This window comes from Myotis yumanensis, unplaced genomic scaffold, assembly GCF_028538775.1.
Source record: "Myotis yumanensis isolate MYYU_CA2020_CCGP unplaced genomic scaffold, mMyoYum1.0.hap1 SCAF_2, whole genome shotgun sequence".
Lineage (NCBI taxonomy): Eukaryota > Metazoa > Chordata > Mammalia > Chiroptera > Vespertilionidae > Myotis > Myotis yumanensis.
In genome coordinates this window covers 39,593,657-39,613,663 of record NW_027223753.1, presented here as the reverse complement: position 1 = coordinate 39,613,663, position 20,007 = coordinate 39,593,657, and the positions used below count along the sequence as shown (strand labels likewise).

The following is a 20,007-nucleotide window of genomic DNA, read 5'->3' as shown; positions in this document are numbered from 1 at the left end:
AAGACGAGTCTTTCCCCATGGCCCCTGCTCCTTGCTCATTCATAAGCATTCTTTTCCTGCTGCTGATGACTGGTCTCTCTCCCTCTCTCCTCAAGTTCCTCTCATTTTTTTCTTTCATTAAGCTCCAGCCTTAAGTATGTGAGTCAGTGGAAGGGGAGATGTGTGCCTTGTCCGGTTGGGAAACCCACCCTTCCTCTGTCCCACCCTGATTTCCAGGCCTGTGACCTTAAGTCTACATGGAGGGGGCGGGGGGGAAGTTTTCGAAAATTTTGAATTAGCCTTTTCTGAAGTCCTGCTGATTTTTCAGTTGAGGGAAATTAGAAAATCTTAGGTCCGAGTTAAGAAAATGGTTAGAGAGTAAGGTATCTGTTGATTGAGCAGCATATGGTGCCAGGTGCTTGATCTGCGTTACCACCGATCTGGACTGCAATCTGTAAGAAAGTGGTTATCACACTTATCATACACGTGAGAAAACTGAGGCTCAGTGAGGTTTTTCTTACATTAAAAAAAATATGTTTTTTTTAATTGATTTCAGAGAGGAAGAGAGAGGGAGAGATAGAAACATCAGTGATAAGAGAGAATCATTGATCAGCTGCCTCCTGCACACCCCCTACTGGGGATAGAGCCCACAACCTGGCATGTGCCCTGACCGGGAGTCGAACAGTGACCTCCTGGTTCATAGGTTGATGCTCAACCACTGAACCACACCAGCCGGGCTCGGTGAGGTTTTTCTGATGAAAACCTGTGCTCTTTCTGTTACCCACCTCACCCCATCCACTGACAAGACTTGCTGGTGAAGATCAGACCATCATGGGCTCAATACAAATTCCTTGTTCCCTGAACTTGCCATTGTCCTTAAGACTTGGGTTGAATTGGAGTTACACCAACATCATCCCCATCCCAAGTTCCCAAATGAAGGGAGCCTTTGATTCATAGTTGTAGAATCTGCTGTTGCGTCATTTCAGCAGAAATGAGGGACTAGCCTTTGATGTGCAGATTATTTTTTATGGTAGATTATTTTTTTATGGTACCTCATGCCTTGCTTAGAACCATTTAATTTTTCACCATTGCTTACAGCAACATTTCTCAATAGGGACTCAATAGGTAGATGTCCTATAAAATTAATTATTGTAAACGATGAAAACAGATTTAGTATAGAGCATTTATCATTCGTTTTTTAAAAAGACCCCTAAAAGTCCATGCAGTACGGCTTAGGAAAGACTGACCTCCTAAATAAAGACAAGTTCCTCGGTTGACACCCAATGCCCTTCATAAGCAGCCTCTGCTTGCCTCTAGCCTCTGTTTCTCACCAGCCCCCAACACCCTCTTCAGCTGAGCTGAGCCACTCGAAGTGCCGTGAGCTCTGATTGCTGGCTTCTAAGTCATCCAGCTGCCTGAAATACACGTCCCTCACTACTGTCCCCTTAACTCCTAGCAAACACTTATTCATCTTGAGGATTCAAGTCAAATATCCCTTGCACTTGGTAACTCACCCCAACTTCTTTCATAGTTCCTATAAAACCCCTAAGTATACTTGTTTTTGTTTTCATGTAGCTCCCCTTGCCCCCAATTGTATGATCCATAGGGTAGGAATTATAACTTCTTATTTTGTATCCTTAGCACGTGTATCATAATGCTTGTTTTTTTTTTAATTTAATTTTTTGTTTTATTTCTCCCTAGTTCCATAGATTGGACCCTGTAGGTTAGTTTTAGAATATTTTTTTCCAGGTTTTTCCCCCTCCAAATTTTTACAGATATCCATGGGAATCTGATTGAATTTACATGCCAATTTACTCAATTTTGTAAGTGAAGTGTTCTTAGAAATAAAATTCTAGCTCTCCATTTAAATTGTCCTTTATGTTCCTTATTTCATAAAAGCTATGTAGGTTTTGTAAGATAATTACTACTTGTTTAATCATCTTTGTTATTATGATAATTTTACCTCTTTTAGATCTTTAACTGGTTATTTTTTATATGTAAAAAAAACACACATTGATTTTCATCCCTTGTTTAGCAAATAGTCTTCAACATAGTTGAGGATTCAGTGCTAGGACCTCTTCCTACACAAGCAAGAGTGACTCCAGAATCTTCCACCCTCTGTCTTCTCAGGCCCGGCTGCTGGCGTGGTCTTTCCTGACCACCAAAAGGAAGGTGTCCATTTGTCTCAGGAAGGGCAGAGGCCTATCTTTAGGCCGCCAGCCCCCTCCCCTCGGCCCGCTTCCCCTTTTTCCTGGCCTCTCCCAGGGCTTTGCTTTGATTTGTCGTCGGAAGTTCCCCTTGTCCCCTTGCTTCTTCCCCCCCACGTTTCCCAAGTTCCCACAGGAACCTGGAAAGTGGGTTGTGCCCAGAGGTTAGAACGGAAACTGCAGCAAGATAACTATGGGGGACAATGCCCAGTTGACGTCATTTCAGCTTTTTTGATTCGGCCAGAGGTGGTTTTTTTTTTCTTTAATTTTTCTTCAGGTTACTCTCCTGCCCCACCCAGCCCAGTGTCTGTCAGCCTCTCTCTGCAAGTCCTCTGGCATTGTCTGGATGATTTCTGTGTCCTTATTTTCTAATCCGACATCCACTGGCACAAGCCATGACTTAGGAACCTGTCCTCTGATAAGATGCTTTCTTCTGACGCTCAGGCATCTCCGGTGACTATCAGGATAACCTGCTTATCATCATACATCTCTGTTTCCCTGGCGGTGCTGAGAGGCAGGCCCTGCAGGGATTGCATAGCCACAGGCTCCAGGAAACCGCACAGATGCGCTCAAGGAGTTACTAAAGTAACCTCTAGTAACTCTGGTTACTATTGAATGAGTTTTAATCAAGAAGTAAATAAAAGGAAATGAAACATTTATTAGGTGTCTAGTATGTGCCGGTCATATGCTAAGACCACTGTCATGTATTATCTTCCTCAGCTCGCTCTAGCTGATCTCCCTCGGAAAACTCCCTTTTTCTTATTTTTTTAGTATAGGATCAGGGTTTAAAAAACTGGCTTGAGGTCATATCCAAGTCGAATGCTCTTTCTACAGGATGCCAACCCCAAGGTCCAGATGCAGCGTGTGTAGGCCAGGCGCTATAATGCCCTCAACAGTGAGTGACTTAGTGTCTGTTCCTTTTCTCTCCCGCCTCCAGCTGTACCTTCAGGCCCGCTTCACTTGGCGAGGTGCTCGTCTGCTCCGGCCCCTCCTGCAGTTCACCCTGATCATGATGGCCTTTTACACAGGACTGTCCCGCGTATCTGACCACAAGCACCATCCCAGCGACGTCCTGGCAGGATTTGCTCAAGGAGCCCTGGTCGCCTGCTGCATAGTAAGTAGCATCTTGTCCTCAGTATGCAAGCAAGCCCTGGGCTGCTGCTTTGTAAGTGTTTCCGGCTCAGGGACCACAGCCAGGGAGCTCTCAGTCCTCTTCTCTGCTTGGTATCCGAGGAGTCACCCACGCTGGCACCCCTCCAGCAAAATGAGAATCATGACCGCCTCTTTCAAGCCTGTGCATTTTCATCCGACAGGGTCTGCACATCCTCTGCTCCGTAAACAATGGCAGAATGTCACACCTGGAAGAGATTGTAGAATATGTTCAACTCACTTTATCTCTGAGGGCATTTCGGGTTGAGAGGGGAAGAAACTTGCCCCAGGTCACATGCCAACTCTAAGTCCTGACTCAGGGTACTCAAATGCTGCTTTGGTGGACACTTACTGTTTAGTAGAACTCGGCTTCTGGGAGAACTTCTGTCTGCCCCACCGTGACCTTTGGTCAGACCTTAGCCTCAGTGTTGGCTGGAGAAGAGGGAGTTTGGTGAAGGCTAAGGCCTCCCCCAGCCTGAGGGTTAAGGTATTCCCCCTGAGACTCGCTCTCCTTGGGAATCTGCTTTTCCTGCCTGCTAAAAGTTTTGAGGGGTGTATTCAGCAAACATGAACGAGCACCTATTCTGATATTGTGCCTTCTGGGCCCTTCTCAGGGGGGCTCCCTATAGCCCAGCAGGAATCCAGTAATAGCTGGATGTTTAAGCACCGTGCGTGTATAGGTTGTACTGTTGTTAGTATAACCCTTGCTCATTCACAGAAGGAATCATGAACAATGGAGCGATAGAGGCCAGCCCCTGTCCTTTCCTAATTTCTAAGCCTGGCTGCAGCCCATGTCCCCCTACAATAACCTCTCACCCTCCTGTGAGAGCATTTATCTGTGTTGAACTTGTTGGTGTTCCTCCTTTTAGAATGTGTATTCCTTGGGGGCAGGCCCGTGTATAATATATATCTAATTCTCCCTGTCTCACCAAGGCCTGGCAGGGATCCTAGCTCAGAGTAAATAAATGCATGCCTTGCAGCAAGACACTAGACTAAATGAGTGGATGTTCCCTTTCCTGAGAACACTCTAAGGACATTCTCTTAAAGACAGAGGATGGATAAGACACAGGCCTTGCTCCCAAGGACATCCCAGTCTAGTCACTCCCATAGTCAAGCCAAGCACGGGAGTTACAGTCCCGTGTGGGGCTGCAATGGAGACCTGAATGGGGCACTTCAATGGGCAGGCGAGGGCCGGACTCAGTGCAGTGTGCATGAACAGGGGCGGGGAGTTGGGGCGATGCAAGTGGGCACCACAACGAAAGTGGCCTCTGAGCTGCGTGCCAGCCTGGCACGGGAACCCTAACCTCAGGGACTGGCTGTTTTTGTGGTTTTGTTCATTCCTTTCTTTTTTCCAGTCAAGGCCAGGGGGAGGGAATTTGGGAGAGCAGCTGTTGATGGGAGTGGCTGTCACTGACCAGCTTGTTCTGGATGCTCCGTGCTCGGTCCTTCCATGTGACGTGACAGTGGGGCATGGGTGTGTGCACTAGTAAGTAGAGAAGCCAGGAGGTGGGTCCACCAGAGCCAGTGCTGTCAGACCCAAGCTTCTTCTCAGGGCCTCATCTCCTACTCCTCTCCAGGCACACGGAACTTGTCAATACTCTCCAACTCCCTGAGCTCTTACACAGTCATCCCTGTTGGTGTTACACAGTCCCAGTTTTCCCTCATCTCTGATGAAACCTTCTGTGTTAGTTTCCCATGTTGCTGCTGCAACAAATTACCACAAATGTAGTGCTATAAAACAACACAAATCCACTGTCTTAGAGTTCTCGAGTTTGATATTTCAAAATGGGTCTCACTGAGCTAACATCAAGGTGTTGGCAGGACTGCGTTCCTTCTGGAGGCAGTGAGGAGGATCTGTTTTCTTGACTTCCCCAGCATCTAGAGCAGTGGTTCTCAACCTTCCTAATGCCACGGCCCTTTAATACAGTTCCTCATGTTGTGGTGACCCCCAATTTCATTGTTACAAATTGAACATAATTAAAGCATACTGATTAATTACAAAAACAGTATGTAATTATATATGTGTTTTCCGATGGTCTTAGGTGACCCCTGTGAAAGGGTCGTTCGACCCCCAAAGGGGTCGCAACCCACAGGTTGAGAACCACTGATCTAGAGCCGGCCTGCATGCTTTGGCTGTGGTCCCTTCCTCCATCCTCAAAACCGGCAGCATAGCTTCGTCAAGTCTCTCTCTCGCTCTCTCTGGCCCCTGCTTCCATCGTCACATCTCCTGTGATTCTGACTTTCCTGCCTCCCTCTTACGAGGACTCATGATTACATTGGACTCGCCTGGATAATCCAGGGTAATCTCTCCCATCTCAAGATCTTTATCTTAATCACATCTGCAAAGTCTACTTAGCCACGTCAGATAACATAGTCATGGGTTCTGGGGATTAGGACAGGACATCTTTGGGGGCCATTGTTTGGTCTGCCACATCTTGTGCCCCCAGGTGGCCCTTTGCATGTTTTTCCTGCTGTTGTATTCAGCCTGGTTCTATCATAAGTGTCTGCTCAGATGTCTGTCTCCTCAATATAATTGCAGATGTCTTAATAGCAGACTCCATGGCTTAACTTTCTGATTATTCATTTTCAGCACCTAGCACAGTGGTTGACACACAATAGGTGCTTGGTAAGCATTGGTTAAAGAATGAGTGAGGAATTAGCTTGTGACCTCAGGCAAGACACTTCCCCTCCGAGCCAAGTTTCCCTGTAGCTCTGTGACCTTCTCCCACAGTCTGTGGCATCGCTGACTCTGTAGTAACTAAGCTGGACTTGCTCTCTCAGATGTTACCAAATCGCTGAAATGCCCAGGAAGATGGCCTCTACTGGGGTTCATGACATGTCTCTGAGCCCCCGTGAGTGCAGTGCATCACCCTAGGATGTTGGCTTAGTCACTGTGGAGCCTCAGCAACAGGCCGTGACAGCCAAGCACTTTTACACGAGTCTGGGGAGTAAGTCCTGTCACAGCAAGCAGGCGTGTCTAGACAACAATCACATGCCAGACAGGAGTGGGTTCGGCTCCCTCCCCCTCCCCCCGCTCACTAGTTGAACCCTTTTCAGAGAGAGAAGACAAGGGTACCCAACACAGACAGAAAACCTACCCGGCGTCATGGACTCAATATGAAGACATGGGCACGTAGGGTCAGATGGGCCCACACACTGATGTACACATTCACGCGCGTGAGCAGAGGTACACAGGATGATGTTAGCCAGTGCCCAGAGAGACCCAGAGGGCAGATCCAGTCATACTCAGACCCACAGACATCCATCCTTTCCATGTCTCACCTGTGCTCAGAACCACAGACACACACAGACAGGTCCATGTAAACACAGGCACATGCTGACATTCTCAGTCCCCCTCCCACCTACACACACACACACACACACACACACACACACACACACACAGTCACCCTGTCAAGGTGTGAGCTCTTCAGCTGGACTCACCATATCCACTCCAGGGACTGGGATGAGGGGACAGACATCAGTTCATTTCCTTTCTGGTCACCTCCTCCTTTGACCCCCTAACAGATGGCAAATTATGGGGCCCTGGGAGGGGTCGGGGCAGGGCCAGGCCGTCGTGGCTGCGGGTTCAGCAGAGGAAGCAGCTGCTGGTGAATTTCATAAACACCCAGCAGAGTCTTTCCTGGTTTTCCTCTCCCTGGGGGTGGGGCTCTGCTCTGGTCGCTCTTTTGTGTGCTGCTGTCTTCCTCCAGGAAGTAGGGAAGGGCGAGGGCATTCTTTGTCTTTGCCCCTGTGAAGTAAAGAGATGTGACTGTGAAGAAGAGTTCAAGCGGAAGCTGGGGTATAGGAGGAGAGCGTGTGCCCGGGGACGCACAGTGGCAGAGTAGAACCAGATCCCAGGGTCTTGCTTCTATCTCAAGGACTAGAATAGAAGCACCAAAAGCATGCTTGGTCTATGCCCGTGGTCGGCAAAACGCGGCTCGCGAGCCACATGCGGCTCTTTGGCCCCTTCAGTGTGGCTCTTCCACAAAATACCACGTGTGGGTGTACACTTACAGTGCGATTGAAACTTCGTGGCCCATGCGCAGAAGTCGGTATTTTGTGGAAGAGCCGGTATTTTGTGGAAGAGCCACACTAAAGGAGCCAAAGAGCCGCATGTGGCTCGCAGGCCGCGGTTTGCCGAGCCGCAGTTGGCCGACCACTGGTCTATGCCATGCATTTGTGAGATCTCTTTCTTCTCCAACAGGAGATATCACCACCTATTCCCCTTGGATTTATTCTACTCTGCCTAGGCACAGGGGCATGGATGAAATGGCCTCCCAGATCTTTTCTGGCCCTGCAAACGCCTAGCTCTTTGCCACCCCAGGCCCCACTCCCAGGTGGGCAGGGGTGCCAGGAATGTGGATGTGGGAGAGAGAAGGAAGCAAAGGCATAGATACTTGACCCCCAGTAGAGGATGAAGTGTCTTTGGAGTATTCTACGGTTTGCAGCATCCTTTTAAAGTCTCCTTTGCATTCCCCTGCCGAGATGGATGAGATGGGTGATGAGGCAGAGACTCAGAAAGGGGAGTGCTATTCCTGCCACTTGCTGGTTGGGCAAGTCACTTCCTCTCATCCACCTGTTCCCATTCTGTGAAATACGGATAGTAATAACCTTACACGATCTTTGGATTGAGGATTCAGTGAATGAGAGATATCCCGTACTTGGCACATGCAACACATTGATAGTATGTGTATTATGTGTTAAGTACTAGGTTTAAGGATTTGCACTAAAAAGAGTTGGTCCTTGAAGAGCTTCGTTAGAATATAGTAGCTTTCCAAGACTTGACCACAATTCACAATAAATACATTTTTACATCATAACCCAATGGAGATACCCGCACATAACTAAAATATTTCACAAACTAAGACTTAGCTATCGTGTGTGATACACTATAATATTTTTTTACACTGTAATATTTTTAATTTAATTTTTTAAAATACTGGTGGTGACCACCCAGTATATTGATATTATAACTCACTAATGATTTATGACATGCAGTTTGAAAAACACTGATCTAGGGCAGACAATTGAAGGGCTCAGCTGCAAGGAGGGACCCTCTACTGGGGACAGTGGGGGCTCAAGAGAGGGGTTAGTTCATTCTCCTTGAGGCTGTTAGAAGGCTAGAAAAAATTTCTTGGGGAGGTGATTCTTGAAAAATGCGTGGACATTTTCTATGAGATGCAAACAATAAGGAAGGGCATTTTATACTGAAGGAATTACATAGACTTGGAGATGGATGAGAGTATGGTATGTCTTGTAACCTTCAGCAATTCAAAATGATGGAACTTGTAGGATAATGGGAGAGGTGGGCTCAGTAAATCACGGTCCCCTTCACCCTTTCAGCTTCACAGTGTATGATTTCTGGGAGTGGGGGTCCCTGCCTTGGGCCAGCCCCTGTCATCCTTGGTTACCACATTCTTGAACTCCGGCTCCTGCTGAATCTAAAATTCCATCAACAGAGCTGTCAGCCCTCGGGTCCTCCTTACCAGAAACTCTTCATCATGACAGCCTAGAAGTGCCTCTCTAAGTCTCCTTGGCAAGACATAGCTCCCTCTTGACCTTCAGAATTGCCCGAAATTCTCTCTCCTCTGCTGCTCCAAGCTGTCCTTCATATTAACCTCCTCCTTCATGTCCCTCAGTAGCAAGATTATCATAAATGATGGTACCCGAAGTAGGATTTGAATAGACCTTTATGAGTGTTTTCACATAAATTCTTCTATTTCAGCCTTACAGTAACTATGGGAAGGTAGATTTTTAAGTAACATTTGCACAAAATACAGTGCAGGTTCATCAGCTGAAGTCATAAACCTCTTCATTTTGTATAAATTCAAGCCTAGACAAGAGTGTGACTCAGCCTGGGTCACACAGCCGTAGCAGTTTGGGGACTAGATCCTCACTACTAGTGGGACACTCTTTCTACCCCTCATGCTTCCTTATAAATTCCCAGGGACCAAAGCCACTGAAAGCACTTTACTGAGGTTAAAAAACAAACAAAAAAAATGATAGCTTTCAACTCCCATTTAGTAAAAATATAGGGCTGCCTGCCAAAGATGGCTTTTCTTTAGACATTTACTATACTTAGAGCATGAGGTGAGCCAGGTCCCAAGACTTTCTCCTACAAAGAAAATTATTCCTTAATCTATAGATTGCTTATTACTTTAGAGTGGGATGCAAAAGGAAATCCCAGAGCAAAGATGTGGGGATGTGCACAAGGAGCAGCACGTGGTGTCTGTCCCCACATGAGGGGAGAAGGGGCTAGATTTACCAGGGGCTACAATTGCGGGGCTCCGAGCACAGTTCGTCCCCTGGAGTAGCTCACAGTCGAAAGGGGAAACCTGGCATGGCATTTAAGGCATTATGCATGAAAGCCTATGCCTCAAGCTAAGACAGAGGTCATTAGAAGTTCAGTATGGGTGCCAACGAGAGAAGATAGGGGTGGCTCCAGGAAGGTTTAATGAAGCTCAGTCTACAGATAAAGGAGCTGCTCTCAAAAAGATAACAAGATATATATATATATATATAGGGCAAAGCTTTGAGCAGGGCTGTGCGTGTTGGGTGGGGAGTGGGAGGCAGTGACTGATGGTATCATACCGATATCTATCTATCTATCTATCTATCTATCTAAGACATGAGTCCATGAAATGGCAGATCTAGGATATGAGCCAATCTAGTTAATTTTATAAACTGTCCACTAATGGTTTGCCTGACTTTCGTGTGTGTAACAAACAACGGTAGCGTTTATTAAATTCAGGTTCCAGGCCACCTTCCAGTAGGTCCAGGGTGGACCCAGGAATCTGGTTTTCCAGGAAGCATCCGGCTGATTCTGAAATAGATGGTCTGAGGACAACACTCTGAGAAACACCGGAATAGACAACTCTTCGTTTTCTCCTGGTTCTAAGATTCCAAAATTCTGCTTTTATACTTCTCTGCTCTGTGCTGGCACCTAAGCCCCACAGGAGTGTGTGAACATCCCAAGGAATAAAGACACGGTTCCTTCGGGGAGTTCACGTACACACTCTCAGGCATTGAGACACTCAGGGACTCCAGAGACATTTCAAGGACAATTTTATTGTCATAATCTGCCCTTAAAATGACCCTCAGAAATTGCTGACGTGGCCATTCGCAGCAATGGGCGCGGAAACCGGACTACCACGGACTTCTTGTTTCTGGCAGCTTGGTCCTTGGTGAGCTCCAGCCAGCAGCACCCCGGCAGGGCTGGGCTGTGAGTGCCATGGGAGGCTGGCATCGTCACAGTGGGTGAATGCAGCAACAAGGCATCGGAGCTTCTTCCTTTTTGAATGTGCTGACTCATTCTCCAGAATGGCCCCAGAAATGATAGGCCTTTGAGAGCAAGTCCTCTCTGTCCTATGGAAAATGCCCATCTGCAGGTCATCTTTATGGCCGGCTTGAATCTGTACAGGCTTTCATGTGTTCATTCATATTCTCAATCATTCCTATTTTCTCCTTTTTCTTCTTTCTAGTCCTTTCTCCTCTTTCCACACTTAGGAGAAGGGAAGAGAAGTGACTTTGTGCAGGTAGGTGCTGAACACACAGGCCTCATAAAATGGCTCCCTTTTATTAACCTTTAACTAGGCACCAGGCACAAGGGTGGTATACGTATACCACCCTTGTGCCTATTATGTCATGTAATCCTTAGAGTAAACCTCTGAGGTAGGGAATGTATCCCTCATTTAGGCGTTTTGCTGAACATGGCAGAACCTGGATTGGAAGACAAGTCTGTCCCACTCCATAGGGCAAAGCTTTGAGCAGGGCTGTGCGTGTTGGGTGGGGAGTGGGAGGCAGTGACTGATGGTATCATACCGATAGTCGTCATTGGCAAGGGCACTCCATTTCCCAGCTCCTCATCACAGTGAATGGGACCCTCCGGCCCGCAGTGTCCTTGTCTGTGTGGTCTTGCTCTTGGTGGAAGGGCTGCATTGTCCTGGGGCCTAAGTAAATCCGATCTCAGAACAGCCTGCCGTTCCGACCCAGGAGGAGGGCGGAACCGCTTCCCCAAGCCAGTATCAGGAGGAGCCGAAATATTAGAAGGCAGAGGGAAGCAGAGCTAGAATCCTTTTCACTAGCATAGTTACCCAACCTTTAAGAGTTTTGATGGGAACGAGTGCAAAGATTTCTAGAGGTGGAAACAGAAGTGGAGAGAAAAGCATCAGCATACAACACACCCCTCCACCCACTGCAGCTCTGTCTCAGCATTTCAAAAACCATCTCTTGCCCAGGCAGTGAGGCTCAGGGGATAGAGCATCAACCTATGAACCCGAAGGTCATGGTTCCATTCCTGGTCAGGCCACATGCCCAGGTTGCAGCCTCGATCCCCAGTGGGGGATGTGCAGGAGGCAACCAATCAATGATTCTCTCTTATCATTGATGTTTCTATCTCTCTATCTCTCCCTCTCCCTTCCTCTCTGAAATCACTAAAAATATATTTAAAAAACAAAACAAACAAAAAAACACACACCACACATCTCTTCCTCTTTGTCTGCACTGCATGGTTGTAGTTCAGGACTCATCCTCTCCTAGATTCTGCAATAATGTCTGGACTGGTGCCTCTGCCTTCACGCTCTCTAACTCCTTCTCCATCTTAGATACCATCATGATTTTAGTGCAAATCGTCCCAACACGCTGATCTCCTGATTCAGCCTTGACAATGGCTCCAAAGGCCAAGAGGATACGGTCAGAGTTCCCTCATTGTCCTAGGAGGCTTCTGAAGACCTGGCCGTCTCCGCTCCAGCCTCGTCGACTGCTTGACGCTGGCCACGCTGAGCTTCCCGCAGTTCCCGAACGTGCCGTACTCGCTGCCGAGCCTCTGCACACACTGCTCCCTGTGCCTAGAACAACATTCCTGTCAGTCACCACCTGGCTAACTCCTACTTATCCTTCAAAGCTAAGCTCAACTATACCTCCTCCGGGGAAAGCCTCCTAAGGCCCTCACCTCCCCTGCAGCCCGGGTTAGATGCCACATTCTCCGTGCTTCTCTAACACCCTGGCTTCCCCCCGTCATAATCCTTACAACAACGCAATTGTAGGGGTCTGTTTACCTAGATCTCTCCCTCATTGCCCTGTGAATTCTTGGAGGGCAAAGGACACTGCCTTATGTATATTTAATCTTAAAATCTCAGGACTTGGCACAGAGTGAATGTTCAGTAAGTGTTTACTGATTGCATTTTGCAAGAAAGCAGTTTATAAAATGCAAACCAAAGGAGGGATGGAATTGAAAGCATCTGTCAGAGCAGTTTAACTTAGAACTCTTCTTGGTGCTTCGGATATAGATTTTATGTTTTGCTGAGACTGTGTGTTGTCTGATGTGTTCTTTCTTCCAGGGGAGATCTGTGGAGTGGGACTGGGGCTGGGAGACCTAAGAGAGCTGCATACTTTATGTAGACCCTCCCCAGCCTGGGCCTCTGAGTTTTCTTTCTGGGTGGAGATGGTCTTCTGCAGGAAATGGAACGGCTCCAAGCCGAGACACTTTCGCTTTTACAGGTCCTTTTTGTGTTCTGCTGTCCAAGCATTAGGAAGACTGAGCCCTATTTGAGTCTTGACAGGATCATGTTTCAGAGTCCCAAAAAAGTGTTTGTGTAACCTCAAGCCAGGCTGAACGTGAAATACTGCTTCAGGGGAGTGGGGGGTAGGGATCCTGCTGGACCAGACTCCGCTCTTCATCTTGCCGCTTGGCTGTGTGCATGTGGCGTGTGAGAATGCGATTCCCCTGAAGTCCGTAGGCGTTTTGTGTGCTGATAGGATCCAAGGCCGGAGTGTTTGCTTCAGCAGAGAGGAGTTTAGAAATTTAACAACAAACATTTGTCGAGCCCCTGCTGTGTGCAAGGCTTAATGCTGAGCGCTGTAGGTGATACAGGGTGAGTAGGTCCAAGGCTCCATCCTCAAGAAGCCTCCCAGCTAGGAAGAAAGGCTGATTGGCAAAGTTTTGGCTCAGTCATTACTTTGGGAATTACAGAAAGGAACGCCTTTGATTGAACTCTGTAGCAGGCCTAGGTCTAGGTCTTCTCAGCACAATGTTGTCCTTAACCTTCATGTTATCCCTATCTTGCAGTTAGGAAACGGAAGCCTTAGTAGGCAGTGGATATGTGCTGAGAAAATTAAATTGGGAAATAAGCCAGTAGCTTAAAGTGGTGTCAGGATCTTGAAGGGGGAAGGGGTGTTATATTGGGGGGTGGAGAGACTGTTCCCTGCTGTATTTGCCCTCAGCAGACGGGATAGAGGCTGGGGAGAGACCTCTCAGAAATGGGCGGGGACAGAGCCTTATTGGGTAGAGCTAGCTGCTAGGCTGGAAGAAGTGGAGTTGGAAGCCAGCGATGGAGAGGTTGATCAAAACCTCCCTCTGGACACAGTGAAGGAGGGAGGGGAAGGCGATTTCCAGGCAGAGGTGAGGACACGGGCTCTGTACCTGTCAGGGGAGAGTTGGAAAGCGTGTCTCCACTTTTAACTTAAATCATGTTCGCTCGTGTTTCCTTATGTGAGCAGGTGAAAACTCCTTCTCCATCTGAGCACTTGTGCAGGTTCCTGAACAGGAGTCTAGAGCAGTGGTTCTCAACCTTGGCTGCACATTAGAATCACCTGGGAATCTTTTTTAAATCCTGATTTCTGGGCCTCATCCTCCAGAAATTCTGTTTCTTTGCTATGGGGTGGGGCCACAACATTAGTAACAAAGAAACAGAATTTCTGGAGGATGAGGCCCAGAAATCAGGATTTTAAAAAGATTCCTAGGTGATTCTAATGTGCAGCCAAGGTTGAGAACCACTGGTCTAGAGCCTTCTGGCTGAGCTGCTCTTTTCTTTTCTTTTTAATATATTTTATTGATTTTTCACAGAGAGGAAGGAGGAAGGATAGAGAGTTAGAAACATCAATGAGAGACAAACATCAATCAGCTGCCTCCTGCACACTCCCTACTGGGGATGTGCCCACAACCAAGGTACATGCCCTTTACCGGAATCGAACCTGGGGCCCTTGAGTCCGCAGGCCGATGCTCTATCCACTGAGCCAAACCAGTTAGGGCTGAACTGATCTTTTCATTCTTCCTTCCCAGGCGTGGCTCTGGCTAGGGGACAAACCTTTCTGGGTCACAGTTCTCCCTGGCCATACCTCCTTAAAAAGGACAGGGACACAAAGCCGAATTTTTTCCTTTGTACAGTGGTACATTTAAGAGCACTAAGGCTGTCAGTGTATGAAAATCTTACGTTTTTAGGCTATTTTACCTTCTTATAGTAGCATAGAAATAGCCTGGCCTTCTTTCTTTTTACAAATATATGCAAAAAACTGGTGTCATGGGTCCAAAATTCAAAGGAGGTAAAGGGTTTTGTGGTGACCGGTAAGTTTGTCTTCTAGTCACCCAGTCCTCCTGGAGTAGTCAGCGTCACCAGTTTCTTGCTGTGATTTTTGTAGCACTTTGCTAATTGTCGCGTTACTACAGAAGGGACATTGTGGCAATTGGCTCCACAAATGACCCAAGTCCTTAGTATGGCCAGTCGCTGGCTGCGAGAGCCGTGACGTTGGTGAAGTTTTATGAAGAACTTTATTTTCTTGCCCAGAATGTGTCCGGTATGAGTCACAGTGCCATCATTAATCGTGAGAACATTACCCTCTGCAGGACAAAGACTTTTCCATCCAGAAAGCCATTAGACAGAGGAACTGTGAAAGTGTTTCATTCCCCGTTTTGAAGCCCAGCCATGTGTTTCCTATTAAATGGCATGACCGATAGGTGCCGCTTATGGTGACTTAATACAAACTCCTGTTGCTAAATGGCTCAAATTGATGTCTGTGTTTACTTTGCCATCTAATACAAAGCATAAATTTTTCTTACTCCGGTAACTCACCAAATTCTTGAATCTTTCATCGGAAGCTAATTGAGACAGGAACTACACCTGCGCCATCCTGACCCCCTTGCTGGTGGGTGTTCAGTAAATGTTCCTCGGTGACTCCACAGAGACCCAGTGAGGTCGAAGCTCAGAGGGAGGAAGGCCCTGAGTGGAGCGATAGGCGGGTTTTCATTGACCTTTCCTCTGGGTTAGTTGCTGTCTCCCTCAGCAACAAACCCTAGCTTCTTGACCCCCGTCAAACTTTTGCTATCACTGGGCTTCCAGGAAAAGTAGTCACAGTGACTTCCTTACTCCAGCTCCTGCTGATAGGAATTCCTAGTGGCCAATCTCTTCGGTTACACCCTCAAGTCCTTTGTGAGGCAAGGGAAATGATCATGGATTAGTGACTGACCCATTTGGACCCGCTTCCTTTGTTTAGGAACTTATTTTTCATTGCTGTCCATTTGCCTTGAGAAATAAGGGAGTGGGGGGTTGAAGACGCAGAGCAGTGGGCTGGGAGTCCACAGAACTGAGCTCTATTCCTACCGTGGCTGTGCAACCTGGGGCACGTCATGGCCCTTCCCTGGGCCTCGGTTTCCCTGTCTGTACAGTAAGAGTTGGACTGCATGCCCTTTAGGGTCCTTCCCTATTCAAAGATCTATGGGTTGGGACCCCCTTTTTCCTGAAGTCCATGCTCTTGTCACCTTCCCTTTGTTGTCCCCAGACCCCAGGTGTCAATTTCTGACTTGGTTCTCTGATGTGTCCTTCTAGGTTTTCTTCGTGTCCGATCTCTTCAAGACCAAGACGGCACTCTCCCTGTCTCCCCCCATCAGGAAGGAGATCCTCTCACCTGTGGACATTATCGACAGGAACAATCACCACAACATGGTGTAGGCGCCGCCCGCCTCCTGAGCTGTTCTTGTAAAATGACTGCTGACAGCAAGGTCTTGCTGCTCTCCAATCTCATCAGACAGTAGAATGTAGGGAAAAACTTTTTACCCGACTGATTTTAAAAAGGAAAAAAAAAAAGTCTTACTTTGTGGCCTTCCAAAATAGGTAGTGTTCACCTATGTGGAGACAACAGCAAACTAACACCAAGTGCCAGAATCCTGGATGTGCAGTTGGTTGAAGTGTTCATGTTCTAGTGAACACGGGCTTGTTCTGGAACAAACACTAAAAGGTTTTGAGTAGAGTCTGCCGGTCACCTTTGTGACCTGAGATGTGTCCCAGGCTTGTGAGAAAAGCTCAAATTCACATTGTAGCACGTGATGCCAGAAATAGCACTGAAGAAAGAAAATAGCCATTGGGGGGGAGACTCCCCTCTTGCGTCTCTCTGTCCACACCACTCGATCTTTTACTGTGACTTTGGTTCAGGATGTTGTTGTTTTTAAGTGTTGTTGTTGTTTAATACAGAGAAAGAGCAAATGCTTCGTCAAACGATCAGATCCTGAATCCAGATTCCTAGACCTAAAGCCTTATCACCCACTTCCTGGCCCATCGGCCAACACCACAGTCCCTCACGCTAGTGATTAGGAGACTCTTTGTGGATGAGTGAATTTCACAAATAGCACAATTTCAGAAGAGATAGAGGGTCCAGGCCCTCATTTGTCTTCTTTGGACACATCATCCTGTGTTGTTGAAACATGGATTGCAGGATGCTGACGTATATCAATCACCCGGGCACTTGCACGCTCTTAGTAATGGCTAGCTTTGGTTACTGCTTTCCCCCTTGAAATCCTTGCTCTGTGCCCATCGGGATTTCCTGCGAGGGTCCAGAGACGAGCCAAGGCGTGGTCTGCAGCCGGCTGATGGAAAGCAGCCTTCCGTACACGAGATGGGGGAGTGAAGGGGCAAGAATGAAAAATGAACCAACCTTTTGGCTACTCAAAGTCAGGATGAGCCAGAGTAGCAGACAGTATCATGCCTGAGAGGTTGCCCTTCCAGATAACAGAGCTGATGAGGGTCTCTGAGGGAGTCGCTCTTGCTAAGTTGTGTAAAGCACTACTGTCTTGGGGTTGATCTCTAGGGCAGATCTTGGTAGGTTCTGCTGGGCAGAACACATGGGTTAAATCTCCGTAGAGAGTTTTCATCCTGTATCCGCCCTCCCAGGCGAGGTCCACTCTAGGCAGTAGGCAGGACCCCTTCTACTGAACCTTTGAGGAAAGGAGGAAGGAAGAAATGCTTTCAGATCTCAGATGCACACCGGGCTAAATGTAACCACACGGATCAACCACAAGCACATCTTTACCACAGAAGCCGTCCTGTCATTTCAACATATAGCAAGCTATGATTTTTATATATAAATATTATATAAATAATGTATAAAACAATAAAAGTTAACTATGTAAAATATTATTTCTGAAACAATTTTAGCTATATCCACTATGATTATAAACTGTGTCTCGACCTGTGTTATTTCATTAGCTGCTTAAAAAAGCATTGAGTTAATTTTTTTAATATCAACTAAAATATTGTAGTTCTGTGGTAGACATTGTTTTACAATAAAAGAAATAACTGCAACTAGAGAAAACTGTATAAAAACATTAAATTGTCAGTATTTTTGTAAGGTTCCATTTTGTAAAGAGAATAATATTCAAAGACTTTTGTAGAATACAAAGTGAAAACTTGTATCTGCGAAACTATACTTGTATTAAATGTGCTTTTTAAATAAAAGCTCATAACACAACTAATTAAGGAGTTGGAAGCCTGGCATGTTTGAGGGATGTTTGCCTTGGGTATGTGGGTGAGAGGAGGGGGAATAGCAGGCCCATCTCTGTGAATGGGCTTGCCTTAACTCAAGGCTCCAACTCCTGATTCTTTCAGTGGGAAATATGATGGCCGTCATATGGGTACAGATGTCAAAGCTGTTCTTTATCTCTGAAAGCCTGTTTGCCAAGCTTTCATCTCAGACTCTTTTTTTTTTTTCAATTACAGTTGTCATTCAGTATTATTTTATACTAGAGGCCCGGTGCATGAAACTCGTGCACTGGTAGGGTCCCTAGGCCTGGCCGGTGATCAGGGCCTATCTGTGGGGCCACCAGCGGGTGATGGGGGGGGGCTGCTGGCACTCACCTTGGCTGGCTTGGTGCCACCCGCTTGCCGGCCCCACCCCCTGCCGCCACCACTGGTCTGGGCCTCTGGACTGGGGGCAGTTCCTGCATTGAGCGTCTGCCCCCTAGTGGTCAGTGTGCATCATAGTGACCGGTCTTTCCGCTGGTTCTACCATTCGGTCGATTTGCATATTAAGCTTTTATTATATAGGATTAGTTTCAGGTGTACAGCATAGTGAATAGATAATTACACAGTTTACAAAGTGATCCCTGCAATAATTCAAGTATTCAGTTATATATATGTACTACATTTTTATCCATTCATCTATTGATGGGCACTTGGATTGCTTCCATATCTTGGCTGTTATAAGTAACCCTTGCTCTTTTCTCCTTCTGGTACCCCTATGATGCAATGTTATGCTTGCTATTATCCGAGAGATCCCTTAAACTATCCTTTTTTTTTTTTAATATTTTTTTCTTTTTGCTTTTCTGATTGGGTGTCTTCTGCTACCCTGTTTCCCAAATCACTGATTCGATCCTCTGTTTCATCTAATGTGCTGTTGATTCATTCATTTCAGTTACTGTAGTCTTCATTTCTAACTGCTTATTTTTATGTCTATTTTATGCTTACTATCTCTGTTGAAGTTCTCACTGAGTTGATCTATTCTTCCCCTAAGTTCCTTGAGCATTCTTATAATCATTATTTTGACCTTTGTATCTGGTAGATTGCTTGCCTCCATTACATTTATCTCTTTTTCTGGAGATTTCTCCTGTTCTCTCATTTGGGGCATGTTTCTTTGTCTCCTCATTTTGGCTGCCTCTCTGTGTTTGTTTCTGTGTTTTAGGTAGATCTGCTATGACTCCCAGTCTTGTTAGGGTGGCCCTATGTGGTAGGTGGCCTGTGGAGCCCAGAAGCCCAGTCTCCCTGATCACCTGAGCTAGGTAGGGCATCAGAAGTTGAGTTGGGTAGGGCGGGGCCTTTGAACCATTTGGTGGACCTAGTGATGTTCACTAGGCTAACGCAGGTTAATGATCCATTGTGAGGTGGGGAGGGCTTACCCAGGGTCAATGGGACCTCGCCTCAAAGCCAAAAAGCTCAGTTTCTCCCTGTATGTCTGTGGTGCCCCTCAAGCCTCTGACCCTCCTATGGAACCCAAGGTGGGTGCCTGGGAGTGAGAGTTGGTGTGCTGGCCCTTTAAGAGGGTGCCTGGGTTTCTAGCAACCTTCCCTCTCATCCAGACAGACAGAATCCCTGCTTTTTCATAGCCAGATGTTATGTGGGCCCTTTTCCTAACACAGGTGTTCTGGCATGGGGTTGAGCAACCCCTTGCTCCTTGGGGACCTCTGCAATTGAGATCCCTTCCAATTCTCAACCACCTCACATGGGTGCAGGGTCACCCCATGCACATCTCTGCCTCTCTCACCAGTCTCGGAGTGGCTTCTTATGTCCTTAGTTATAGGACTTGTTCAGCTAGTCTTCAGATGGTTATCAAGGTTGATCATTCTATAATTCAGTTGTAATTTTTTAAAAATATGTTTTATTGATTTTTTACAGAGAGGAAGGGAGAGGGATAGAGAGTTAGAAACATCAATCAAGTGCCTCCTGCACACTCCCCACTGGGGTCGTGCCCGCAACCAAGGTACATGCCCTTGACTGGAATCGAACCTGGGACCCTTGAGTCCACAGGCTGACGCTCTATCCACTGAGTCAAACCGGTTAGGGCCAGTTGTAATTTTTATGTGGTCATGGGAAGAGGTGAGTGCAGCTTCCACCTACCCCGCATCTTGACT

The 20,007-nt window shown here is 46.9% G+C and overlaps 1 protein-coding gene across 1 annotated transcript in view; it reads left to right on the top strand.

The window, feature by feature from the left end:
* Nucleotides 1–17,856, top strand: part of PLPP3 (phospholipid phosphatase 3) — a 79,952-nt gene extending 62,096 nt beyond the window's left edge. Inside the window, exons 5-6 of the mRNA XM_070405212.1 lie at nt 3,124–3,300; nt 15,938–17,856. Coding sequence (XP_070261313.1) covers nt 3,124–3,300; nt 15,938–16,060 — 300 coding nt within the window. The 3' untranslated portion in view covers nt 16,061–17,856. The remainder of the gene's footprint in view (nt 1–3,123; nt 3,301–15,937) is intronic.
* The last annotated feature ends 2,151 nt before the right edge of the window (nt 17,857–20,007 follow it).